This window comes from Acomys russatus, chromosome 17 (genome assembly GCF_903995435.1).
Source record: "Acomys russatus chromosome 17, mAcoRus1.1, whole genome shotgun sequence".
Classification (NCBI taxonomy): Eukaryota; Metazoa; Chordata; class Mammalia; order Rodentia; family Muridae; genus Acomys; species Acomys russatus.
Genome location: NC_067153.1, coordinates 28,340,591 through 28,368,449, shown reverse-complemented (window position 1 = coordinate 28,368,449; position 27,859 = coordinate 28,340,591). Strand labels below are relative to the sequence as shown.

Genomic DNA, 27,859 nt, shown 5'->3' with positions numbered 1-27,859 from the left:
GATGTTGGCACACATCCTGGTGTTGGTTTTGGTCAAACTAGGCCTATAGCTGCACCAAGGCTTAGCATGATCCAAAGCACAAAGGGAAGAGGAGACACTAATTTGGTGCCGTCTTCCAAATGACAACTTGGTTATGAATGGAAGATCTTCTTTCTTGAAATGTTATCACTATATTTTCCCTATCTTTCTGGGCACTAGTATGGTGTCTTCCAGGTGAGTGTTGCTTGTTCCTCTTGATCCAGACTGCGTTTAGGTAGTAAGTGAACTACCCACAGTCAGCCCACACTGAGCCTCGTGCCCTCCTGACAGTATGTCACCTTTCATCTCCTGCTTAAGTCCTCAGTTTATCCACACATAACTTCTTCACACTGTAGCCTAGGCTAGCCTGGAATTCACTACACTACCAAGACTGACCTTGGATTCACAGCAGTCCTCTTCTGTCTGCCTTTTAAGCATTGGCTCACAGGCATAAGCCACCCTGTTGGCGCTGTATACTTTCTGCGTACTTTTTACTAGAGCATGAGAACACATCCAAAAATATAAGCACCCAGTCTTTGTGCAGCTGATGTATATTGGCCCCAATATGTGCAGGTTCTGCATTTGGAGACTTGACTCACGATAGATGGAAATATTTAGGAAATAAGATTGCATCAGTTAAAAAAAAAAAAAAAATTGCATCGGTACTGAGCCTGAACTGGATTTCTTGTCATTGTCTCCAAGACAATACAGTAGCAACAGTCTCACATTTACATTGTATTCTATATTGAGACTGAACTAGCGGAGAGTTGAAATTTACAGAAGAACATGTAGAGGTTATGTACAAACGTGGGGCTATTTTATATAACCGACTTGAATACCCATGGTTGTTGGTATCTGGGGGTCTTGGACTCTATCCTGTGGATACCAAGAAAGGATTTATGGTAGAAGTTTATAATCTTCTGCTGATTACGCAGCTTGAGTTTTCTCTGGTAATGTATTGGCTGGCTTAAGTGATGGTATTTAGTGGGACACCCATGCTGGGCCCTCAGTCTCATTAACATAGCGCACCAGGATCACCACAGTGTGATGGAAAGCTCAAAGTATGGATTATGGGATGCCGCACCCCTCTCCTCCCTTCAGTGTAAACATCCCATGACTGACAGGCATGGGCTTGGCTGAACCATTCAAGCTGCGGGGAGGGTGGAAAAGAAGCTTGCTTGCAAAGAGTGCATTAGAGCCAGGCATGATAGTGCACCAGGAGAGTCAGAGGCAGGAGGCTTGGGAGTACAAGGCCAGCCTGAGCTGTGTAGAAAGGTCCAGAACAGACTGGGTTACCCAAGATCTAATCTAAAGCAAAACAAATGTAAGAGTATCCATCTGAGGTGGCCCTTTCCCTGGTTGAATCAGTAGGTTCCTTGTGTCAGGCCCTCCCAGCTTTGAGGCTGGGAAGTTCGGGTAGGGCTTCTTTCTATCTGTGACGTAGGCCCACCTGTGTTGTGGTAATTCCATCCATAGCATGTCATCCTTACTATTACGCTATGTCTCACATGCATCCTCTACAAAGTCTCCCAGGAACCTCTCTGGCTCTTGATTCTAAATCTGTATTAGTCAGGGTTTTCTAGAGAAACGGAACTGATGGAAAGTATCTATTTATATGTAAACAGGATTTATTAGAGTGGTTGTGGTCCAACTGTTCCTACCATGACTGTTTTCTGACAGTTAAAGAATCCAATCGTTGTTTGGTTCATGAAACTGCATGTCTCAGCTGGTCTTCAGTGTATGCCAGAATCCCTAAGGTAGGCTGGAAGGCCAGTGAAGGAATGAATTTGCCAGCAAGAGTGAAGGCAATCAGGCAGAGACCAATAACTTATTTCTGTTTTTTTTATATAGGCTGATACCAAATGTGTGGCCCAGATTTAAGGTGGATCTTCAGTCAACAAAAATATTTCATGGTTGTACCCAGGAGCTTAGGTTTTAATTATTAACACAGCAGTCAGGTTGACAACCAAGGACAGCCATCATAAAGCCCCTCATTTCAACTCAGTTTTCTTGGTTGACATTTCAGTGTTAGTACATCTGAACTATTCAAGCTCTTCCCCTTCCCTCCCCTCCCCTCCCCTCCCTTCCCCTCAAGTTGCTTTTGTCCAGGTTTTTAAATCACAGCAATAAACACCCCATGTTCAGGCTGTTTTTTAATCTGACTTTTCTTGTAGAAAGAATTAGAAGTAGCAGAAAGCTTTACAATGTAGTGTTACATTTTGATTTCTCTCCTATTATCCTGGCTCACTCCTAGCTTTTCTTCCCTTATGTCAACTAAACAATTATAAGTGCATCCGAACTTGGAGCCTTCAAGTGTTGTTTTGTTCTAGTAATGTCAGCTAATAAGATTCTGTGCCCTAAAATCAATTTCCTGCTTTCACATCCTCTTTGAAATGTCAGGGCTGAGGAAGTTAATTATTTTAGCCTGTGACTCACTGTTGTTACTGCCTCTTGGAAAGCTTTCCCTCCCGAGTACCTAGCACCATCATTCAGAGGAGTCGGAACTCAAACACAATGGCTGATCTTCTTGCATCAACGACTTCTGCTGTTTTAGGAAGTGGAGTCCTTCAACTGCCTCCTTGAGAGGACATGAAGTGGGTGGTTATGGCCTCAAGTATATATAGCTCAAAATATCTTTAAAAAAAAAAAAAAAAGCTAAATCAGGCTGGAGATGTACAGGTGTCCTTGCCTAGCAAGAACGTTGTGTGTTCAGGATCCCAGTGTAGCACTGAGCCTTTCTCAGGATGAGCTTCGAAGCACAAAAACCATGGCCTGGCTTGACATACTTCAGTTAACAAGAACAGTTAACCAGAAGCAGAACCGCAGAAACTTAAAAAGCAAAGGTTAGTATATTTTGAGACTTTCCCAGAACTATATGGACTCTGATGGATTAGGCGTTTGTTTTAGTTTTGGCAGGCGGTGCTGTCTCTGTGCTGAGTTTTACAGTCTAAATGGTACTTCCTGAATGGAGCACGGAGTCAGTTGTGCTAAGGTCTGGGCCCTGTTACAATATGCTGCACTAGTCATGTGCTTGTTTTGAAACAAAACATTGCAAATCCCTCCCTGGATGTTTTACATTTGTCCTTAGATCACATGTGTGGGTAACATAGAAACCAGTATCCCTGGCTGTCCCGAAACTTGATTGGGAGACCAGGCTAGCTTTGAACTCACAGAGATCCACTTGCCTCTGTCTCCCAAATGCTGGGATTAAAGACATGCGACACCACTCCCCACCTCATTTTTACTAGTTTCTAAGGGGGAAAATGTAGGCTCATTATTCACTCTGAAAAGAATACATCTGCCCTGTCAGCATTACATCAGTAGGTCAAATGGAACATCCCACCTACTTCCGAAAAGTAATGGTACTCGGTAAGCAGGTCCTTAGCCAGTAGATTAGTGTTTCTGCAAGCATCCTAGCTTCCATCTTCATATGGCTCCACCTCTCTGGTCACATCTTCTTTTCCTCTTTAATATCTCATTTGATGCCAGAGCGGACTGAGGGTGTGGCTCGGTACATGCCTGTCATGCCCAAGACCCTAGGTTTAAGCCCTAGAACTACCAAACAACAGCAAAGGTTTAGGTGAGTGAATGCTCAGATATAAAGAAAAGCATCCAATGTCCAGCCAAGCCATGCACCTGGGGAATCCCACCAACGTGAGAAGACATAGAGTCCCAGAAATTAGAAATAGGGACAGTGCAAATTGTGTTTTGGGGCTAGAAGTGTAGCTCAGTTGTATAGCGTTTGCCTACCCTGCTGGAAGCCACTAGGTTCAACTCCCATGACTTCAAAGGGAAAAGGAAAAAAAAAAATCTTCTGTCAAGGACAACTATTAATAAGATCAAAATTAGAAAATGTATGTGGCTAGTGAGGTGGCTCATGCCTTTAATCCCAGCACTCGAGAGGCAGAGGCAGAGGCAGGCGGATCTCTGCATTTGAGTCCAGCCTGGTCTACAAAGTGAGTTCCAGAACAGCCAGGGCTGTCACTCAAAGAAACCCTGTCTCAGGCCTAGGGGGTGGGGTGGGGGGGGGGGAGAAAGAAAGATAGGAAGGTGGGGGAGGGAGGGGTCATCAGAAAGGCTCCCTCCTGCAGCAGACAGGAACAAAATGCAGAGACACACTACCAGACCTTACACAGACACACCTTGGCGCACACAACTCTAAGAGCCCTCAGAGCTCATCTGACCCTGTAGAAGAAGAGGCCAAAGGGCATGGAGGACATCAGGAGAACAAATCCCTCCAAATCAACCAAACAAAGCTCATGTGAACTCACAGAGACTGAAGGAGCGAGCAAAAAAGTGGCCTGCACGGGTCTGCACCCGGTCCTCTGCTTATGTACTGTAGTGTTCAGCTTAGTGTTTTATGGGCCTCCTGAGTGTGGGAACGAGTGGGTCTCTGATTCGTGTGCCTTTTCCTTCTTCGGGGGGCTCTTTCTCCCGCTGTTGGTGTCACTTGCCCAACTTCAATGTGATGGGTTTTATCTTATTGTGTTTTATTTTGTTATGTTTCGTTGTTATCTTTTGAAAGTCTTTGTTTCTTTCTTTGCTTTGTTTTCCTAATGAGAGACAGAGAGTGGATTCAGAAGAGAGAGGAGTTGGGGAAGAACTGGGAGGGGTAGAGGAAGGGAAAACTAATGAGGAATCATTGCATAGGAATTTGTTGTTGTTATTGTTTTGGCTTAGGTTGGTTTTTTTGGGGGAGGGTGGCGTGGGAACAGAGTTTCTCTATGTGGCCCTCGCTGTCCTAGAACTTGCTCTGTAGACCAGGCTGGCCTCAAACTCCCAGAGATCCACCTGCCTCTGCCTTTCGAGGGCTGGGATTAAACGCATACACCACCACAACTAGCCTGAAGGGAATAATACATAGAAAGAAAAAGAAAGAATAAAGACCAGTCAAGGGGACATGAAATAAAAAAGTAATAATAAAGAATCAGCTGGCAACAATATTGCTTTGGCTTTAGAATGTAGCCTGGTCCTCTTGGGACTTAACTGTTGCTCCTTCCCATTTATTCCACAGTGAGCCCCACCTGCCCTTCAGGCTAGCTCAATAAATATGGTTAGACTGGAAAAAAACAAAGAAAAAGAAAAAGTATATGTGAGCTTTGAGCCCGATCTCTTCTCATACCCTCCCCCACCCCTTTAGAGGAACTGCCTGATACAGGCCTGCATGTTCAGAAGTAGATAGGTGGAGGTAAGAGGGTTAGGAGTTCAAGGCCAGCCTGGGAAGGATACTTACATACATACATACATACATACATACATACATACATACATACAACACACACACATGCACACGCACACATACACGAGAAATGAGTAGGCCTAAGGAACAAATGCCTCAAGCTCTGAAATTGAGAGTTACAGTGACTCTTTCTCCTCCTCGATCCTTTTTCTACCCTGTCTTTTCTCAGACTGTAGCGTATGCTCTTCTGTGTTTTATAAACATCAAGAGAAGTTGTGCCAGGCCGTTGTTAGATGCCTTCAATCCAGCTGTTTGGGCGGCTGAGGTCGAGGGATTGCATGTTTGTGACAGGCCTGGGAAAATGTTTTTAAACCGCATTCCAAAGTACGATGATAAAAACAGCTGAGGATGTGGGTCAGTGATAAATGCTTACCTTGCCTGGCATGCGTAAAGCCCAGGGACAAGTTCCTCAGCAACACAGAGGACATGACAAATGAGCAAATACTTAGGGAGGGTCTTATATGACCTTGAGCTCTGGACCCCCAGCTTCAGTTTCCCTGTTGCTGGAATTACAGGCGTGTGTGACCATCCCCAGCTCTGGCAAATGATTCTTGGATCTGAAATGGAAAAATGCCACGTGCAAGTGTGGAAACAATTTGCTTTTCTTTCTTTAGAATGGAAGCTTTCACATTTAGCTGTTATTTCTGCAGATGTTACTTTATGGATAGCTATAAAAGAGACTTTTGAGCTGGGTGTGGTGTTGCACACCTTTAATTCCAGCACTTGGGAGGCAGAGGCAGGTGGATCATTGTGAATTTAAGGACAGCCTGCTCTACAAAGTGAGTCCAGGACAACCAAGGCTAACATAGAGAGACTCTGTCTCAAAAAACAAAAAACAGAGAGAGACAGAGAGAGAGAGAGAGACAGACAGAGAGAGAGACACTTTTGGCTTCCTTAATATAATTATATCTTAAAATGTACTGTGTCTTAACACACTCCTTTATTTCATGTTGGTCTTTGACTTAGATTTAAGTGTCTTCAGTGAGGCTATCAGTAAGCTTGATCCAGGTTTCTGGCTCAAGTTCATGTTTCTTAGTGGGTGAAAGGTAACAGTACTGCCCAGAAGGCACAAGTCAAGGCTGGTATCAGTCTTTGAAAGTTTATGACCACGAACTCCTCAAGGGTCAGGCCCATGCCAGATCTCTGACATGAATTACCCATTTGTTCTCACATCGAAACTACACAACAACCAACCAAGACAGGAGATGGGTTTTAATGACTCGTTCAGATCACCCGATCAGGCTGTGGCAGATTATTTAGCTCAAAAACTGGTGCCCTTACTGGGATGTGGGAGAAGGAAAATCATTCAAGGTCATCCTCAGCTACATAGCAAGTTCCAGGGCAGCCTGGACATGAGACTGTCTCAAACACACCACATCTACCAGCAAAACAAAAGGAAGTCAGGGTGGATCCAGAATGCCCTTGTCCCACCCACGTGCCTGTTATCCAGAGTTCAATCCACAGAACCCATGTAAAGGTAGAAGAGAACCAACTCCATAAAGTTGTCCTGTGACCTGCACACATACCATGCCAAAAAAACAGGTACCAACGCGCTCACAGTCCTAGCACTGGGGAAGTGGGAATGCAAGAGTTGCTGGGGCTTGCAGGCCAGCTGGTGTAGCTGAATTGGCAAGGTCCAAGTTCGGGGGCGAGATCTGCCTCAAGAAAAGGGAAAAAGAGAGCGATTAAGAAAGACACTCAACCACGAAAGCCTTCACTTACCAGGAAACTGGGACAGAGGAGAAGGCATCCTATTGGGACTCTAAATGAGAGACGCATGGGAGAATAGCAAAATAAAAGGATCCAGATGGTCCTAGAAACCTACAAGTAGAACAATATGATAGGCAGATTTGGGCCCAGGGGTCCCGCTCAAACTAAGGCACCAGCCAAGGACAATACAGGAGGTAAACTTTAAACCCCTTCCCAGATCTAGCCAATGGTCAGAATATTCTCCACAGTTGAGTGGAGAGTGTGATATGACTTTCTCACGTACTATGGTGCCTCACATTTGACCATGTCCCCTGGAGGGGGAGACCTGGTGGCACTCAGAGGAAGGACAGCAGGTAGCCAAGAAGAGACCTGATACCCTATGAGAATATATAGGGGAAGGTGATCCCCCTCAGGAACAGTCATAGGGGAGGGGAATAATGGGAAAATGGGGGGGGAGGAATGGGAGGATACAAGGGATGGGATAAACATTGAGATGTAACAAGAATAAATTAATTTAAAAAATTAAAAAAAAAAAAAAAGAAAGACACTCAAAACTTAACCCCTATCTTCCCCATGCAGACACGAAATGTGCACCTGTAGCCACACATGCACATATGAACATACACAAAAGCCTTGTGAATGATTCGAAGCTTGTGTTCCTCCTTGCAGGCTGGATCTTATTTTCTAAGAGTCACTTAACACCAAAGCATTTCCGTAAAGCCCCAGATTGTTTGTTTTTATAAGCCATGATGTCTCTTTTAGCAGACTGTGGAACTGGTAAACTTTCCAATGAGCAGATGGTGCCATCTGCCCATGCCAGTGCTAAGATAGATAATCTGGGGCCAGGCTTGACACTTAACAGGTGCACTATTGCAGAATAAATGTGTGTTACTAATGCCATCACATGACCGGCTAGCTGTGCTCATTTATTTATTTATTTATTTATTTTGGCTTTCTCTTTTGGCTGCTAGAGACAAGGTCTTGCTGTGTAGCTCAGGCTGGCCCTGAGTTAAACTCGTTCAGCTTTTAAAGCTGTAGCCACGTGCATTATATTTAGAACCACACTCCCCAAAACAAACTTATAAAATTCAGTGTTTATGTCATTAAACATTTAATAAGAAAGAAAGAAAATACCTTTCAAGGCCAAGTAGTATCTTAGCAACAATATAGGTGGTAAAAAAAAAAAAAAAAAAAAAAGTACCTCTTAGGTTTATTTAAAAGCAGGCTGTCTCTATATCCCATACCCCTCTAAGTTTTCTATTTAGACCAGATTGGCCTCAAACTTGCTAAAATTCTGCTACCTCTGCCTTCAAGTACCGGAACTTGATGACATTCGCCATCATATCTGGCTACAAGTTGACTTTAGGTATTTTCATTAGTTTGAAACTTTCTTAGAAACAGAGATCAAACAAGGACCCTACACATGTGAGGCCAACACCCTACTACTGAGCTAGGGCCCCCAGGGCCTTGTCAATGCTAGGCAAGTGTTCTACCTCTGAGCCGTACTGAAAAATACTTCTGATGGACTGTTGCGTGACCTCCCTGGGGAGACAGAAAAGAAATAACCATTTATCTCAAATAGAGAGGAAGCACAGAAACCTAAGGAAGAATTTGTCGGGCCTACCTTGGTGAGATAAGTGGACTTGTTGGGGTTACAGGAGCCTGAGTGACCCACAAACTACTACCCCACCTAAAAGGTCCCATGCCCATTGAATTTCTACCCCCTACATTCTGTAATGTTTTTAGGGTTCCACATGTGTGAACGGGAAGGAATAGCACCTGACATCTCAGGAGAGAACCAGAGGCATTATGAAGATCTCATGGCTCTTTCCCTAGAGCAAGTGAACTGGACTCCCATCGGCTAGCTAGCTGTCTGCTGTGTAGTCATCAGAGATGCTGTGCCCATGATGGCAAGGGTCATGTCAAGCGCAGAACAAAGAATCCCCATAGGGTACTGTTACAACCTGTTACAGAATCTGTTGTACTAACACTGCTCCCCGGCTGTATTCAGACCACAGCCAATGCTTCATATAACTCATAGTGCGAAGGGATGGCAGTAGGTATTAGTAAACGCATACAGAGTTGTATATAAACATATGTGCAGGTCGTAATTCAAAATGCTGTTTTGGGAACTGTCCTGGGGACTTTTTAAGTCCTCATACTGAGGACAAGATGACACAAAATGACTGATCTACAGATTTATGCAAAAACGTGGCTATGCATGGAGAAGCCAGGAATTTGGATATTCCTATAGCTTATTTGGTTTGTTTCTCAGTCTGCATTGCATTAGGCTAGCATCGGATGAGTCAGAGACCATGCGGAGCTACCAGCCAATCAGTGTGCTTGTATGTGTGTGTGTGTGTGTGTGTGTTTCATTTGGGGCTTTGGCAGCGTCTGTTAATTTAATTCAGCCTTGTGTGTGCTAGGCACACCCTTTGCCATAGATGTGGATTAGTTGGCACAGTGTGTACCTAGCAAGCTTAAACTGTGTGCAGTGTCACAGACCTATAATCCCAGCACTCAGGAGATAGGCAGAATGATCAAGATTTCAAGGTCATCCCTGACTACGCATAATGAGTTCGAGGCAAAGCCTGGGCTACAGCAGACTCTGTCTCAAAAAGAAAAGAAATGAATTGAAGTGTTGGTATGCAGCATACACATACATTGTGCTGGGTCCTGGGTACACATGTTTAAATGAGGCTGTGGCCACCTCTCCGAGAGCCTAGTGTTTATTTAGGCAGGAAAACCAGGAAAGTGAACAATGAGGGTCTGTGGTATAGTAAATGATCTGCAGACAGGACACTGGAGGCAGCAGGATGCTGTAAAGAGAAGTCGGGTTGGGACTGAAGTCAAGAACTGTCTCACAGAAGAGCTGGCTACCAAACTTTTTAAGGGCATGTCACGTGAAAAGAATTTGGGCCTGTGCGCGGGCACTCCACGTGGCATTTGTGGAGCCTCGTTTCTTGGGACTTTTGCCCCTGTTGGCCAGAGTCTTCCGCCTGCGTCGCTCTCTGGCCTGCATGCCACACATTCTTCATGAGTTGTTCTTCTCCTCAGTGTCCAACAAGCACCCATTTGTGGACAGCAACCTCCTGTACCAGTTCAGAATGAACTTCCGCCGGAGGCGACGGCTGATGGAGCTGCTGAATGAGAAGTCCCCGTCCTCTCAGGAGGCACACGACAGTCCCTTCTGCCTGAGGAAGCAGGGCCACGACAATCGGAAATCTACCAGCTTTATGTCAGGTATGCCGGTTTCGTTGTGTGCACGGGTACATCTTGTCTTTTGAGAACTGATAAAGAGGGGAAGGGGGCTGAGAGTGTGACCCCTTTGTTATGTATGCTGCTTGATAGCGTGCAGGGAGCCTGGGGTTTAATCCCTAGCAACCCGCCAGGTGTGGTGGTCCATTCCTGTGAATTCCAGAGCTCAGGAGGAGGCAGGGGGATTAAAAAATCAAGCTCATCATCCACTGCTGTATTTGAGGTCTGCTTGGATTACATGAGACCTTGTGTTAAAAATACACACACACACACACACACACACACACACACACACACACACACACGCACGCACGCACACACACACACACACACACACACACACACGCACACACACACACACACACACACACACCCCACCCCACCCCAAATACAGATGATTTTAAAATGTGAGATGCTTAAATGAGCCTTCCAACTCCTTCTAAGATTGGCAACAACTCCGGTGACTTAAAGTTCAGAAGCGCTGGGTGGGCGTGGGCCACCAGCCTGTAATCCCAGCAATTGGAAGGTAGAGGCAGGAAGGCAGGGACAGGATTGGATAGATAACTTCTTGAGATCCTGCCTCAAAATAAAGAAGGGAAGAGAGGGAATGGGAGAGGAAAGGAAGAAAGTAAAGAAGGAAGTATGAGAGAGAGAGAAAAGGAAGGAAGGAAAGAGAAAGTAAGCATTGGGCTTGCCTCAGCAATAAATGTATTTGTCATGTCTAGTTTATGAACAGGGCGTGACAAGGACACTAACCCCTGTAGGTGGAGACATTTCTGTGCGTTGGCCTTGGCTGCATGATTTTCTCACTTGATTCTTCCTATAACCCTAAGGACATGACTGTGCCTTCCCTCATTTTACAGCTGAACACTCTAGCATTGGAGTGGCTTACAGTTCCAAGTGGCAGACATAGCTTCGCACCAGCAGTTCTGCTCTATCCTGCCCCCTTCCAAGTCCCATATTTTCCTAAGTCCTCGTACACAGCCAGCCTCAACATAATGAAGCAAGAGCTGCTAAGTAGAAAGTAAAAACCAGCTGAAGGTCAGCAGGCCAAGCTTGTGCTCCAAGGTCATCTTAGGAAACACTCTGCAGTCTTCTGCAGATACCCAGAAGCCATCCATTCTTTCTTTGGGACAGGGGCTTGCCTGCTTCTTGAGTGGGTTCCGTAGACATGAGGAGAGGAGAGTACAGTAGGGCAGCCCTGTAGCCCAGCATCAGGTGTTTGCTTGTTTGTTTTCTTTCCACACTCCAGTCAGTGGCCAGACCAGTCTCTCTCTGTATTTCCCTCACCTTCAGCTTTCAGAACCACCCTATTTTTGTGGCAGGAAGAACCAACCTGAAAACTGAAGACTCTTTCTCTCCTAGCAGTCTGAAAGCCTCCACATGTGCTGTCTTAAGCTTTGTCTTCCGTGCTTCCAAATGACTGCTGGCTGCCATTAAATCAGGGCATTTACTGCCACTGTGTAGCAAGTATTGCATTGGTGGCCAGCACTGGACTGGTACCCAGGAAGGGAAGCCCTGGCTGAGGTATTCATGTCCTGCAGAAGTTGTGGAGATAGTCCAGTTGGTACAGTGCTCAATGCTCAAGCATGATGACCTGCGTTCGGATCTGCAGCACTCAGATAAAAGATGTTAAGATTTTAAAAAGGGATAAAAAAAAAGATATGCCATCATGTGTCTACAGTCCCCCGGCGCTAGGGAGACAGGGACAAGATAACTGGGCCTCGCTGGTCAGTCTGGCCGAGGCATCGAGGTCCAGGTTCAGTGAGAGAAATCATGTCTCAAAATATAAGACAGAGAGCAACTGGGGAAGCCTCTGGATATTGACCTCTGACCTCTACATGCAAGAATACACATGATAATGTGCAAATACACATACAACATACACATAAATTGGTAAGTGCGTGCACACACACACACACACACACGAACACCCCCAAAAAAGATACCTTGTAAACTTGGCACAGTGTTGTGCCCTATAATTCCGGGACTCTGGCAATTGAACCTAGCCCATAATGAGCCCAATTTTGAAAAGAAAGGAGAGGTAGAGAGAAAGATGGTTATATATATCGATGATCCTCTCCTCACACCTATGAGGGAGTAACGGCTTGAATCACGCTTTCTATGGCTACGCGGCAGAACCGGGCCTCAGATTTTTTTCCTTTGCAGCTGATAGCCCACCCAGGAGTTCTAGGTCCTGAGGCCACCTGCTCAGCAACTGTGTTTGCTTCCCTCTCTGCAGTCAGCCCCAGCAAGGAGATCAAGATTGTGTCTGCTGTGCGGAGGAGCAGCATGAGCAGCTGTGGCAGCAGTGGCTACTTCAGCAGCAGCCCGACCCTCAGCAGTAGCCCCCCTGTGCTCTGCAACCCCAAATCTGGTGAGTGGAAAGAGGAGGCGCCGTGCTCCCATCTGGAGGCGTGGGGCCCCGTATGCAGGCTGAGTTCCCTGGGAAATAGAAGTCAGAGGATCAGGAACCTTATAAAACCAAATTCTTGAGTTAGCGCCTGTTGCACGGCTGGAGAAGACTAGCGCATGCGCTGTGCGCAGGCTCCTGGAAGGTTAATGCTCACCCATAACATAGTCCAGTGCTACGATGCCCTGCAAAACTCCATAAGCCGAGCACCTTCTTCTTTTTGGTTTTTCGAGTCGGGGTTTCTCTGTGTAATAGCCCTGGCGTTCCTGGACTCGCTTTGTAGACCAGGCTGGCCTTGAACTCACAGTGATTCACCTGCCTCTGCCTCCCAAGTGCTGGGAAGCACTCCGAGGTGCCCCGCTCTGAGCACCTTCTTGTTGACCAGTCATTCAACATTGATGCCCCTGAAAGGAAGGCCTGACTGCTCAGGACAGCTCCCCTCAGAGAGATGGCTCTCAGAGTCAGCTGAGGACTATCCGACACCAGCACTCCTAGCAGCTGGGACCGGGAGCTGAGAGGAGTTCCCTGGCTCTCAGCAACTTGTAAATGCAGCACAAAACAAAAACAAGACCCTCCAAAAAATGCTTTCCCAGACTATGGCGAGCAAAGATCTATGTGGACCTTGTGTCCTCCAATCCCACCCCATCTGTTTGGTGAGACAGGATGTTATGTAGTCCTGCCAAGCATGCTTTGTATTTATTATGATGCCCAGGATAGCCCTGAACTTGCTACAGTCTTCCAGCCGGATGCTGGCGTTACTGGCATGAGCCACTACGCTCAGTTTTGGTGCCTAGCACTCGTAAGGAAGAAGTGTGGGTATATGGAAGCCCACCTATTGGAATTTACTGGTGTCTTAGGGTTTCAAAACATATTCATCGGCCTCCATGGAGACTTTTAACCATCATAAGGCTGGTTTTTAGAACATAAAAGTGCTTGCCATGCAAACCTGGCCACCTGAGTTCAGTCCCCAGAATTTACATAAAGATCAAAGGAAAGAGCTGGGCGTGGTGGCGCACACCTGTAATCCCAGCGCTTGAGAGGCGGAGGTTGGACGATCTCTGTGAGTTCGAGGCCAGCCTGGTCTACAAAGCGAGTCCAGGAAATCCAAGGCTATACAGAGAAACCTTATCTCAAAAAATCAAAAACAGAACAAAACAAAAAAGATGGAAGGAAAGAACCCATGGCCCAAAATTCTCTGTGTGTCTGCCTCTGTCTCCATGTCACTCTCACAGACACAAACTCCTTCTCTAATAAATAAAAATGTAAATATTAACCGTCTCTATGTATCAGGATAATATATATTTTGTAGTAGCTATAAATATCTGGCCTCGCCACTCTCCTCAAGTGAGAACAAAGCCAGAGTTGCTGCCATAATCCATGTCATGGTGGTGAATAAGAAGGGAATCTGCAGGGGACTTCCCTAGGTTTCAAAGTTCCTGTTTCTCAACACAATAAAAAGAAAAGGTACATTAAAATAAACAGCCAGCCTGCTGCTGAAAACGTCATCAATTTTTCATAACCCCTGAGGAGTCACAGGCATATCGAGGAGCTTGTCTGCTAAGCCATAAGGTCTGAGCCCCCACACAGTCTCTGGCTTTCCTAACTCCTCTGTGTGGCCTGAGAGGTGTGTCTCTTATCTTCATATTTGACCTCCTCCTCCTCCTCCTAGCAAACTCAGCTTCCCTTTCAAAGCTTTCTGAGAAGCAAAAGTTATAATCCCAGCCACCTGTCCCTTTCCCTAGAAGCCGTTCGGTTCGTGGCTCTCCGCTAAGAGAGTGCTTCTTAAGCCTGGGCCTCACCCACTCAGCAGGTGGGCCCAGCTGTCTGGGGCTTGTGCAGTCCAGTCCCCAGTGCTGTTGTCCACTTGTCCAGACCAGTGTCTGACCTCTGAGTGAATGCCACTGCCAAAGGGAATTGGAGGTGGGCATTTTTCCAGATGGGACCATGGCCTTGGCTCCTTTCATTTCTTTGTGGCAATTAAATCTCTGCTGTGTGTGTATCTGTGTTAGGATGGTCCCAGTGCCCTAGCCTCATCAGCTGCCCTGGGACTCTAGGACAACCCCCTCTCCAGTTCTGAGTTATCAGGGACAGATGGGAAATTCATTACCCGAGGCTGGATGAACTCCATTACTACAGGGGTTTCATGCAGCTGTCTTCTGTTGTCGTCTTAGGCAGCAGCAGTGAGCTGAGACTAGACAGACAAGGCTCCACGTTGTTACTGTCCACAGTTCCTGAGACAGCATAGCACAGCAAGACAGGGTGACACATCAGTTCCTAAGAATGTGGGCCCCAGCACCCATGCCTGAATGTGATCTTAATTTTACTACCCACATTTTAGCTACAGGATCCTGGACACACACAAAATCACTTTTTGGAACCAGTTTTCTCACATGTAAAATTAATGGCAAAAGGAAAAAAAAAGGAAAAGAAAAGATATAATACTTGGTATTGTATCTTTAAGTTGTAAGACTATCAGACACTTCTGTGGTTTTACTATTTTCTGTTATGAGTTACTTATATCTAATTTCACTTTCAAATGGAACAAGCATGCTGGCACATAACTGCAATCCCAGCACTGGAGGCTGAGGTAGGATTACAGTGAGTTTAAAACTAGCCTAGGCTGGTCTTTTAAAAAAAGGTCATCATCATCATCACCATCATCATCATCACCACCACCACCACCACCATCATCATCATCATAACAACAACAACAACAGTACAATGATGAGCCAGACTCTTTGGTTCACTAGTTCCTAACCTTCCTCACGCGCAACCCTTTGATACAGTTCCTCCTGTTGTGGTGACCCACAACCATAAAATTGTTTCCATTGATACTTTGGTTTTGTTTTTGTTTGTTTGTTTGTTTGTTTGTTTGTTTTTCGAGATAGGGTTTTTCTGTGTAGCCTTGGCTGTCCTAGACTCACTTTGTAGACCAGGCTGGCCTTGAACTCACAGCGATCCACCTGCCTCTGCCTCCCGAGTGCTGGGATTAAAGGTGCGCGTCACCACCGCCCGGCTCCATTGCTACTTTTACTGTAATGTTGCTATTGCTATGAATCTAATGTAAATATGTGATATACAGACTATCTTAGGGAACCCCTGTGACACCCACAGGTTGACAATGGCTGCTTTAGCTCAGATTAAAGGAGTAATGGATGTGAGGAGATGCAGGGTCGTGGCCCAGCCTGTGGAAAGTCCTCCGGAGAGTTTCCCAGTCTGGCTTCTCAGTGTTTGAGGTAGCATTCTCATGTTCTAGGTTAGAGAAAAGAGCAACGTTTAGGAAACGGGAAGTGTGCAGTATGCTGGGGACATGGAGTTGGATGGAGCTGGCACCTGCAGCATGGCCATCGGCCTGCCGGAGTTTTGACGCATTTAGATGCGTATGAACACTAAGAAGAAAGACTGAAAGAACTGGAAACACGTCGGGCATGGTGGCGCACGCCTTTAATCCCAGCACTCGGAAGGCTGAGGCAGGCGGATCTGTGTAAGTTTGAGGCCAGCCTGGTCCACAAAGTGAGTCCAGGACATCCAAGACTACACAGAGAAACCCTGTCTTGAAAAACAAAAACAAAAAACAAAACAACAACAACAAAAAAAAGAGCTGGAAACACAGCCTTTGCCTTTTTAGGAAGATTCTATTCCCTTAAAGGATCTTAGCTCCTTTACTCTCACTCTCCCTACTCTCCCTGCATCCTGGCTGGTGTTACCTGTTTGCTCAGCTAAAGGATGGGTGTGATGTGTGGAAGTCTTTGCCACTTTTCCTGGTTGCCAATCAGGAGGAGGTAGTCAAGATGACTGAATGGGAGAAGGGCTTAGACGTGTGTAGTCTCTGACACTGTATCTGTCTCTTAGTGCTGAAGAGACCTGTCACTTCTGAGGAACTCTTGACTCCTGGGGCTCCGTATGCCAGGAAGACATTCACGGTAAGCCCAGCTCCTGCACACACCAAGTCTGTCAGGTTGTGGCTCAGGGACCAAATCTCTCTCTCTCTCTCTCTCTCTCTCTCTCTCTCTCTCTCTCTCTCTCTCTCTCTCTCTCTCTCTGTCTTTTTGAGACAGGGACTCACTATGTAGCCCTGGATGGGCTGGACCTCACTATGGAGACCTCCTGCCTCTGACCTCTAAGTGCTGGGATAAAGATGTGTGTTGCCACACCCATCTGCACATTTTATTTTTCATGTGGTTGTAATAGTAGACTTTCTGAAGTCTAATGCAGTGAAATGCATTAGAACTTTCCTTGATTTGTCAGACATGTAATGTTTTAAATTTTTTTTTGAAATTTCTCCTTGTTGGTATCCGCTATGTACTTATTCCGATGTAATTATGTACTTTTAAGATATATGATAGTATAAAACAAGCAAACAAAAACCAACAACCGTGAATGTCTTCTTCATCATAGTTAGTTCTAAAAATCATTAGCATGTTAGAAAATCTTACAGAAGAGAAAAGAAATAAAATGGAAGGGCAAATGGCTGCATGTGTTGAGTGCATAGCCTGGCTTGGGAGCCCTGTGTAGCCCTGTATAGCTGAGGACTCACCCTTTCTTAGTGTCCTACATGGGAGCCCTGTGTAGCCCCAGGTAGCTGAGAGGACTCATCCATTCTTAGTGTCCTACAAACTTCTTCCTGCCCTCCTCAGGCCCTGATAATTTTGTTCAAATGGAAACTAAGTTATTTTTCTGAATGATCTCACATAGCCCCAAACTATTTGTAGCCAAGGATGACTTTGAATTTCTGATCCTCCTGCCTCAGGATGACTTTGAATTTCTGATCCTCCTGCCTCCACCTCTGAAGTACTAGGAATGCAGACCACATTGGGTTCATGCAGCTTTGGGAGATCAAACCCAGAGCCTTGTGAAGGTTAGGCAAGCACTCTGCCAAGGAAGAGACATCCCCAGGCCCATCCACGTGGTCTTATTGGTACCCTCTCCCCTATTCCATTTGCTTTCTTCGCTTGGCCTGCAACATGTATATCAATAAACCATAGAAGGACATCTCTCTTCCTCTGTTTCCCAACAGATTTTATTACCCTAAAGAAGAGAAGTTTTCCCACTCATTCATTCACACCCCAGACTCTTGCTGAGGACCCTTCCTGTGCTGAGCACTGGGGAGTTAACATGAAACAGGCTATTGGGATATGTCTGTGTCAAGTAGAAAGACACATCGCACATTAGAGAGTGAAATTAGAGATAATAAACGCATGGTAACAAGTCTCCAAGCCGCAGAAGGTCCTGATAGTCTTAGGAATTTCCGCCAGAGTTCCCACTCTCCCTCTTGCCTTTCTTCCCCTAGTCTCCAGCTTTTGAGAGATGGCTGTTTTGAGAGTGTTCATTTCACTTTGTGTTTAAGTGCCAGCATCACTAATATGTGCCTGTGAGGGCGTTTCATGTGCACTCCGGTTGGCATATGTGCTAAGGATGCCTCTGAAGCCATCCAGAGAACCTTCCTGCCAGTTCTGATTCTTAGGGGGGAAAAAAAGCAGGCTTTGGTGCCAAACAACGTTTGGACCAGGCTCTGTTTGTAAATTGTAAGCTTTATCTGCATTTCCAGTTGGTTTTCTCGGTGTGGAAAACTGTCTTTCAAAAGAGGCCAAGACCCCTCCCATCCCCTACCACGTGTAGTTTAAACTGTTCTTCTGGGCTTTCATATAGCTAGGTCAAAGTCTATCATTTGGATATGAAGGAAAGATTATATTAAGATTGAGAGTGAGGGCTGGAGAGATGGCTCAGAGGTTAAGAGTACTGGCTGCTCTTCCAAAGGTCCTGAGTTCAATTCCCAGCAACCACATGGTGGCTCACAACCATCTATAATGAGATCTTCTTGTGGTGGGGATGGGTGCACATTCGGACAGAATACTGTATAATAATAAATAAGTCTTTTTTAAAAAAAAAGATTGAGATTGAATCTAGAGAGAAAGTGCAGCGATCTTTTTAAGATCTTCTCAGACAGCCAAGCATGATGGTGATGGCATGGTGGTGCACGCCTTTAATCCCAGCATTCAGAGAGACAGAGGCAGGTGGATCTCTGTGAGTTCAAGGCCAGCCTGGTCTACAAAGCGAGTTCAAATCAGCATAGATTACAGAGCAAGTCTAGGGTAGCCAAGAGAAACCTACTAAAAAAAAAAAAGAAAGAAAAGAAAAGAAAAAGAAAAGGAAAAAAGAATCCCTACCCCAAAAAATGAAAACAAAGATCTTCTTAGACTAATGCCCCAGTGTGATATGAAATTGGCTGGCAGCCCAAGGAGGAGGTATGTTGCCAAAGAGGTTACTAGGGAGTGACACGTCCCCCCAATACAGCTCCCTTCTGCCAACAGGTTATGTGTCTCCACTACATTTTCAGTCCCCTGACACATAAAGATGAAGTGAAGAAAAAAATACAGGTCAAGATCTATACGCCGGGCGCCTTTAATCCCAGCACTCGGTGAGGCAGAGGCAGATGGATCACTGTGAGTTCGAGGCCAGCCTGGTCTACAAAGCAGTCTAGGACAGCCAAGGATATACCAAGAAACTCTGTCTCGAAAAAAACAAAAACAAAAAAAGATCTATAGTTAATCCTGGGTCAGACTTCACTCCCTTGGAAAGACAGGCAAATTGCCCGAGACAGTCTGCTGTTTGCTAAATGTGATTTTCCTTTCTAGATTGTTGGTGATGCAGTTGGCTGGGGCTTTGTGGTGCGAGGAAGTAAGCCATGCCACATCCAGGCTGTGGACCCCAGTGGACCTGCAGCTGCTGCAGGGATGAAGGTACAATTGGTTGACTCCTTGATCACTCTTCTATTTGCTCTGGCTTCTTCAGGGAACATTCATTGATTGTGACTTTTTCCTCCTTAAATTTCACATTTCTCAGCTTTCCTCCTGTGTATTCCCTCCACTCAGAAAGAGTCTTATCTGTAAGGCATAGTGTCACACAACTGTAGTCCCAGCACTTGGGACACAAAGGCAGGAAGATCCTCATAAGTTGGCAAACCAGCCAATCAGAAATTAGTTGTTAAAACAAAAAACAAGACAAAAATAAAACCAGGTGTGGTGGGTTATGCCTTTAATCCCAGCACTCGAGAGGCAGAGGCAGGTGGATCGCTGTGAGTTCAAGGCCAGCCTGGGCTACAAAGGGAGTCCAGGAAGCCAAGCCTAACACGGAGAGACCCTGTCTTGAAAAACAAAAAAGAAAACATCAGAAATTAGTTGTTACCCCCCACAACACTCATGCCATTATTGCACAAGTAGACACACTAGACTTCAGAGTCTAGTACTATAGCATATGACATATAGATTCCCCCACTGGACAAGTCTAGTGATAACTTTTCTTCTCTGTTCCAGCTTGATTTCTCTGTGTCCTGCTTCAGCAATCATACACATGATACTGTCTAGCAATAGTGGACTTGCAGGGAACCTGTGTTCAAATTCCTTTTTTTAAAAAAAGTATGCTCTTAATTAGCGTACAGAGCAGTTGGTTTCCATAAGGGCCTCTTATAAAATCTTGATTTTGGTTAATGCACCTTTCATCCCCTCTTCCTGTGATCTCCCTCACTTTTTCTCTGCTAAACCCTTAACCCACAATATTACCCACAAATGTGACTATCTGAATTAGTTTTGTTTGTTTGTTTGTTTGTTTGTTTGAGGGGCTTTTCAAGACAGGGTATCTCTGTGTAGCCTTGGCTGTCCACTCTGTAGACCAGGCTGGCCTTGAACTCACACAGATCTGCCTGCCTCTCCCTGTGATTTTTTTTTTTTAAGCGTCTTTATCTAGCACAATTGTGTTCCGTCTTCTGAGAAACCTCTCAAAGAGAATGTTGATCTTGGATGATCTGGAATGATGGGAGGACTCGGAAGATTGGAACGGTCCATCATGCCTCCCGTATAGTCACTCAACACTCTCATCCTCTCCATCATATCCTTGCCTAGTTCTGTAAACCCGGGCAGCCGTGGCAGCATGTAGATCTCCACCACTGTGTGGCTCTGGCTTGGTTCTCACACTTTTAAAAGTGGCACGACTAAGCACGGCTCAAAGAAGCAGAGAGCAGCTTACCCCTGGGCTAGTATTAAGGTCTGACTCTACCCCCTCCCCCATTTGAAGAACACATCTCACAAGGTCCTGTGCCCCAAACGATGCCAGCCTCCTTGGGTAAGGTAGCCAGTGTTAGAGACCCTTCCTACAATGGGCACAGGACCCAGGAGCTCGGTGGGAGAGCTGGCTAAGGTCTAAAGAGCAAGAACTTGTTTCTCAGCTGAGGCTGAATTTTTCCTTTTCTTCCTTTTAAAAAAAAGATTTATTTATTTATTTATTTATTTATTTATTTATTTATTTATTATATACATAGTACTTTGTCTGCATGTACACCAGATCTTCTTATAAATTGTTATGAGCCACCGTGTGGTTGCTAGGAATTGAACTCAGGACCTTTGGAAGAGTAAGCAGTGCTCTTAACCTCTGAGCCACCTCTCCAGCCTGAATTTCTCCTTTTCTAATGGAACTCTTGGCTAAAAGAAGGATTTTATATTTTGCTTTCACAATGAATGCCCAGTATAAATTATTTTTGGCACATTCCTCCTGAGCATGCACTCCCTCGTGTGAGGAAGGGTTTGGCTTCAAACACACTTCCTATGAGGAAGAACGCCATGGATTCTCTTGGCAGCTGAAGACCTTGCTTGGCAGCTGAAGACCTAGCCAAGCAGACCGGAAACTTAATTGGGTTTAGTTTATCTCTAGTGACTAACAGTAGCATAACCTTCTTCAGCGTTAACAACTGGCTAGTTAGCTAACTCTTTATATACCTGGGCAGTTGCTTTCCTAACTCTTCCTGTTTTTATAAACTAATAGTTTATTTGGCTCATATTCCCATCTTCTCTGGAGCTATATGACAGTTTTCATGTACCACAGAACATGACAGAATTTATCAGAGTGGCTTTTCTGCAACAGCACTGTACAGCATCCTAGCTCAGCAACAGGTCCTGCCCTGAGCATTCCTGCTTAAACACCTTCTATCCTCTTCTTGGAAACCAAACACATTAAACACATTAGCATATACATGGCTCCTCCAAATCTGGTGGGGGAGGAGGATTAAATTATATAACCTATGACTTTATCATATAAGAGAGATGCCAGGACATACCTGTAATCCTGGGACACAGGCAGTAAGAGCAGGAAGATTGTGACTTCAAGGCCAGCCTGTGCAACATGACAAGACACTGATGAGAGAGAAGGTGGGAAGGAACACAACACCCACATAAGAAGAGCATGTGTGTGTGTGTGTATGTATGTATTATACATTATTTGTATGTATATTTATGACTATATATGTATGTGTGTGTGTGAGTGTATGAAGGTATGTATGGATGTATATATTGTTTTTAAAATGATTGTCTCATGTACCCAAAGCTGGCCTCAAACTCATGATCCTCTGGCCTCTACCTTCCAAGTGCTGGAAGACGTGTACCCTACTCCCAGCTAATCTATAAGAAGGTATGACATTCATCATCATTTTCACTGCAACCAGCATCATGATTCAAACACATATGATGTACACCTTTAATCCCAGCATTTCAGAGGCAGAGCCAAACAGATCTCAGGGTTCGAGGCCAGCCTGGTCTATAAACAGCCAAGGCTGTTAGAGAAAACCTGTCTCGGGAAGGGGCGGGAGTTAAAGTGAGTTGTATAATCTAATATTTATAGGTTGTTTTTACTAACCTGTCATATTAATGTTGGCATCATATAGGAGGACTCAGGGTTTTAGCTGTATAATATTGGGTTTGAAACCTCAACAGGGTATCCTTGCAGAAGAATTTATAGACCTGGATATTTATTGACCTTGGTTGTTGGGGGTGGATATTTTCTAATGTGACTTAGGTTAGGTCATTTGCCAAGCATGTGTGGTGCTCTAGGTTTAAGACCCATACCGGGGGTTGGGAGAGGGACAGTGGAAGTGGAAGAAAAAAATGAACAAATAAGAAGTTACCTTATGTTTTGGCTATAAAAAATGCCTCTTTTAATTTTTAAAAATTTATTTTGTGCGTGTGTATGTGTGTGTGTGTGTGTGTGTGTGTGTAAGTGATAATTGCTCATTTGACCCACTCTAGAATGACCTGGAAACCTACTATCAGTGTGAAATTTAGGTAAGATTGGCCTTTGGGCACGTGTATGGGGGATTTATTTGAGTTGGTAACAGCTGCCTACTGTGGGCGGTAGGTACCATTTCCTAGGCAGGGGATTCTAGACCATGGAAGAGCAGAGAAAACAAGCTGAGCAAAAGTATATATGTAGGTGTTTATTGCTTCTGTTCCTGGTTATGGATATGATATGGCGAGCTCCCGGCAGCCGCTTCTTCTCTGGTCTGGAACCTGGAACTGTAAGCCAAAGTAAGCCCTTTCTCCCCTCAGCTGGCTTTTGTCAAAGTGTTTTATGAAAACAACTGGGAAAGAAACTGAGATAGTGTATATGTGTTCTGGTAGGGTAGTTGTGTGTGATGTCTAGCATACTCATGTGTGTATGGGTGTACATAGCTATGTGCATGAAAAAGAGGCAGAGGGGCGCATTGGGTGTCTCCTATCACTCTCTGCAAAAGTCCTTTAAGGCAGGATTTCTCCCTGAACCTGGTGCTCCCATTTTACATCGAGGATAGCAGGCTGCAGGCCCAAGGGATCCTCCTGTCTCTGCTTTCCCAGTGCTAGAGTTATAGCTGTGTGTGTGTATCACATCTATCTTTTTGTGGTTTGTTTTTTTGTTTTGAGACAGGATTTCTTTGTGTAGCCTTGGCTGTCCTGGACTCACTTTGTAGACAAGGCTGGCCTTGAACTCACAGAGATCCGCCTGCCTCTGCCTCCCAAGTGCTGGGATTAAAGGCGTGCGCTACCACCGCCCGGCTATATCTAGCTTTTATACGGCAGCTGCCATATGAACTCTGGGCCTTCTTCTTGCTGAGCCATCTGTCTAGCCCACTACCTTTTTGGATTGTTTGTGACAGGGTCTCTTGTGCCCCATAATAGCCTTGAACCCTCTGTGTAGCCAAGGGTGACCTTGAACTCTTGATCTTCCTAAGTGCTGGAATTACAGGTGAGAGCCATCTTGCTCAGTTACTGTGTACCTGGTGCCGGGGATCAAACCCAGGGCCTCCTACAAGAGAGGCAAACAGTGGAGAACTGAGGTCCCAGCATATCACCGGCCCCAGATGTGTCTTTCAGCATCTCTGATCAACAAAAGCTGCCCTAGCATGGATAAAAGTGACCGTCTTAACCTCACTGACCTTTCTACATACAGTAAATGCCACGATCACCTTCTGTTCTTGTTTGGACCTGAAATGTTTTGAATGCTCACTTCCTGGCTTGTAGTTGGGGTTTTTAAAGTTAAACCTTCCCCTGGCTCCAGCTGTAGCCTCTACTTTCTGGTTCTTTGCATTGTGAACAGCTCCACTGCCTTAAATCCTGCCATGCCTCGCCTTCCCATGAGGAATGGACTAAGGTCCTTGAAATTTTGAGCCCATTTCAAGACATCCTCCAGTGAGTGCTTGCTTTTGGGGATTTAACAGTAACTAGTCACCATTGTGTCAGCTCGCTGTCTTTCTCTTTCTGTTTAGGGTGATAAAGCCTTACATCCAGCTGTCGTGACTTTGCTAGGCAAGGAAGTTTATGTTCTATCTCTGGAGCCACATAGTGCCTAGAGCAGAGGTCATCGACTTCTCTCTCCATCCCTTCACCTTGTTACGGATACCAGAATGCTTTAGGGTATAGGCCACCAATATGAGGATAGGACAGGCCCAGGACTTTGGTTAATACTTCAAGATCCTTCCAGCCAGCAACTTTTAATTTGAGCTTCTCCAAGTTTATAGTTTCCCCCTCCCCCGTACCTCTGCTGCTTTCTTTCTTTCTTTTTTCTTGAAGCCGGATCTGATGTAGTTTAGCCTGGCTTTGAACTTGCTATGTAGCCAAGGAAGACCTTGGTTCTGCTACTTCCGTTACCACCCCCAACCAGTGCTGAGATCACAGGGGTTCTGGTCACCATTCTCTGTTTAGAAAGCGCTTTGTGAGTGCTGGGCAAGCACGCTACCAACGGAGCCACATCCCCAGCCCCGCTTCTTTCACCTTTTGTTTTGCCACTTTCCTGAGGAAGGCAGTTCCTTCTCTCTTGCCATCTCAGAGACCACAGTCTAATGAGTTATACTGTGGACCCGCCTTTCATGTCACATGCCACTGTTTTTGTTTGTTTGGTTGGTTTTGGTTTTTTGTTTTTTGTTTCTTTGAGACAGGGTTCCTCTGTGTCACCCTGGCTATCCTGGACTCACCCTGTAGACCAGGCTGGCCTCGAACTCACAGCAATCTACCTGCCTCTGCCTCCCGAGTGCTGGGATTAAAGATGTGTGCCACCACGCCCGGCCACATGCCACTCCTTTGCTATCACGCCAGTGCTAACCTTGATTCTAAACCGCACTGAATTTATGATCCTTTGGTAGACATCCTTGGCTCCAAGTTGGGTCCAAGTATTTACATTTCACAAATGCCTCATGAGGGCTTCCTGTCAGGCTCCTAAGTAAATCCAACTAAGTAGGTCTGGCACTTAATACACACTGTTGGCTTCCTGGTGCCAAGAGATTAAATGCAGATGTAGCTAGCTGTTCCTTTGTTGTGGGCCCTACCCATCAGAACCTTATACCCTGCGCTGTGTTGCTCACAGTCCCACTGCTTTCTATGTGCCTTCCAAACACAGGCCTGCTCCTGCCCTGGCTGAGTAGGCTGGAACCACTGTTGTCCTTCAAGTCTCAGATACTATGTTAGTGGCTCAGGGAAGCCTTCCTTCACTGCACTGTCATTCTCCACTTGCTCTGTAGTGTATAACCCTGCTGTTTTAGTCATCTCAGGCGATTAAAAAAAAAAACAAAACCCAAAACCATAGACTAGGTAGTTTAAACATCAAACATTTGTTTGGAAGTTCAAGATCAAAGTTCTGGTCAATGCGGTATGTGGTCAGGGTCAGCTTTTTGGTTTACAGGTCACTGTCTTGTTTCTGGGTTTTGTGGGGTTTTTTTTGTTGTTGTTGTTTTTCTGTTTGTTTGTTTGTTTTGGTTTTTTGGTGTTGTTTTGTTTTTGGTTGGTTGGTTGGTTAGTTGGTTCATTAGTTTTGTTTTTTGATTTTGTCTTGTTTTTTACTTGTTGGAGCAAGAGCAAGCTTTCCTGTCACTCATTATAAAAAACACGAATCCTGCCAGGCAATGGTGGCTCATGCCTTTAATCCTAGCACTTGGGAGGCAGAGGCAGGCAGATCTCTATGAGTTCCAGGCTAGCCTGGTCTACAAAGTGAGTCTAGGACAGCCAACAATACACAGAGAAACCTTGTCTCAAAAAACAAAAACAAAAGTACGAATCCTATTCAAGAGGGTGCCTTCATGAACTAAGCACTCCCCACTGGCCCTGGCTTCGCATACCATCACACCCTACGTACAGGAATCCTGCATAGAAAATTTGGGAGTAGTGCACAAATATTCAACCCATAATACTTGTCTTATTTTCTATATAACCAGAAATTGAAAATATATATTTATATTTTTTTCTAGTACCTGCCCCAAGTGTCATTATTTATCTAAAGAACTATAGTCCAAGTATCTAGGACAACTTCTGGCATTTAGTAACTGCTTACTTGAAGCAAAATTATTGACAGATATATTTTACAGACAGATGCAGTGGTATTTCCGTAGAAGGGGTGGGGGAACTCATGCACTTAGTAGTACCTGCATCATGCCTACACATATTTTACAGCCATGATCTCTTTTGTTTTTCTAACCACTTATGAAGATGCATGGAAACAGTCTCCCTACTTTACAAGTAAGGAGATAAAAACCCATTTAGTCCCTTTTCCAATGTCACCTGGCAAGTAAATGTCAGGGCTAGACTCAAATTATTATGCTGGTGATTGTCACTGTTGTTGCTGCTGCTACTGCTATTGTTTCAAGACAGAGTCTTACTGTCTACCCAAGGCTACCCAGGATCCCATTAGGTAGCTCAGGCTACCCAGGATCCCATTAGGTAGCTCTTGCTGCCTAGAACTCATTACTCTGCCTCTGTCTTCCCAGGGTTGGGACCACGGTATTACTTCAAGGTATATAAATCTTTGAGGCAGAGCACAGTAGATGATAAATCCCATTAAGTCATTAAGTCCTTAGTAAAGTACTCAAGGATGCACAGCCTTTCATGTCTCCTACAGAAGGGAATTTTTATTCTATTCAAAACACATAGTTATGTAATGGTCACATGGTTCAGCCCTGTGTAGTGGTGCATACCTTTAATCCCAGCACTGGAGAGGCAGAGGCAGATGACTCTCTATAAATTCAAGGCCAGCCTGCTCTAGAAAGTAAGTTCCAGATGAGCCAGTGCTGTATAGAGAAAACCTGCCTTGGAAAAAACAAAGAGAGAGACAGAGAGAAAGACAGAGAGCCAAGGGGGAGAGAGAGAGAGTGGCGGGGGGGGGGGGGGGCTGGGGGGGGTTGGTCACATGTTCACCTGGCGTGACTTGAAGAAGATCAAATAAATAACTTGTTCTTGGCTCCAGCCCCTCACTTGGACCAGGACTAGGTCTTGCAGGGTCACCCAAGGGAACACTCCAGAACACTCCCTTTTGTTAGCTTACTTAAGCCCTTGTATCAAGCCCTTGTTGGAGCAGACTATTGAGCCTCCAGGCTCAAGTGGAGCTTGGGCCATACTTACAAACACAGAGCAAGGGAAGTCCAAGTTCTTCTCTGGAAAATTTCGTGAGTGTGTGTGTGTGTGTGTGTGTGTGTGTGTGTGTGTGTGTGTGTGTAATTAGATCTTGTGAAAAACAGTGCTCAAGTGTCCATGCTGCCCAATGCCAAGTCTCAACAGGCATTTCTAGATTCCTGGCTTGTTTTCTTGTTTCCTGCTGTGGTGAATTGATGGATGTTGGCTTACTGCACCTCATTCCCCTGTCTGCTTGTTTCTTTGTGTGTTTATACAGAAACAACTACCTGAGTCACAATAAGGAATTAATGGCATCACCTCCTCCCACACTTCACAAGCCTTCCTTTCGCCTAGAGAAAACATTTTCAAAACCCTATTCATTGGCCTTCCCTTCCCATGACAACGTTTTATGTTGCATGGGGTTTTCCTCTCAAACCAAGAGAAACCAGGTTCCTACCCAATCAGTCAAGCCAATTAGTAACAGTTGAGAATGACCACCAACCCATATGGAACAAACTACACTGGGCTCTGAACAGCTCTTAAATAAAT

The 27,859-nt window shown here is 45.2% G+C and overlaps 1 protein-coding gene across 1 annotated transcript in view; it reads left to right on the top strand.

Annotated features, from left to right (window-relative positions):
* Nucleotides 1-27,859, top strand: part of Deptor (DEP domain containing MTOR interacting protein) — a 147,350-nt gene that overhangs the window by 93,008 nt on the left and 26,483 nt on the right. Inside the window, exons 5-8 of the mRNA XM_051159673.1 lie at nucleotides 10,025-10,210; nucleotides 12,468-12,602; nucleotides 16,491-16,561; nucleotides 19,274-19,378. Coding sequence (XP_051015630.1) covers nucleotides 10,025-10,210; nucleotides 12,468-12,602; nucleotides 16,491-16,561; nucleotides 19,274-19,378 — 497 coding nt within the window. The remainder of the gene's footprint in view (nucleotides 1-10,024; nucleotides 10,211-12,467; nucleotides 12,603-16,490; nucleotides 16,562-19,273; nucleotides 19,379-27,859) is intronic.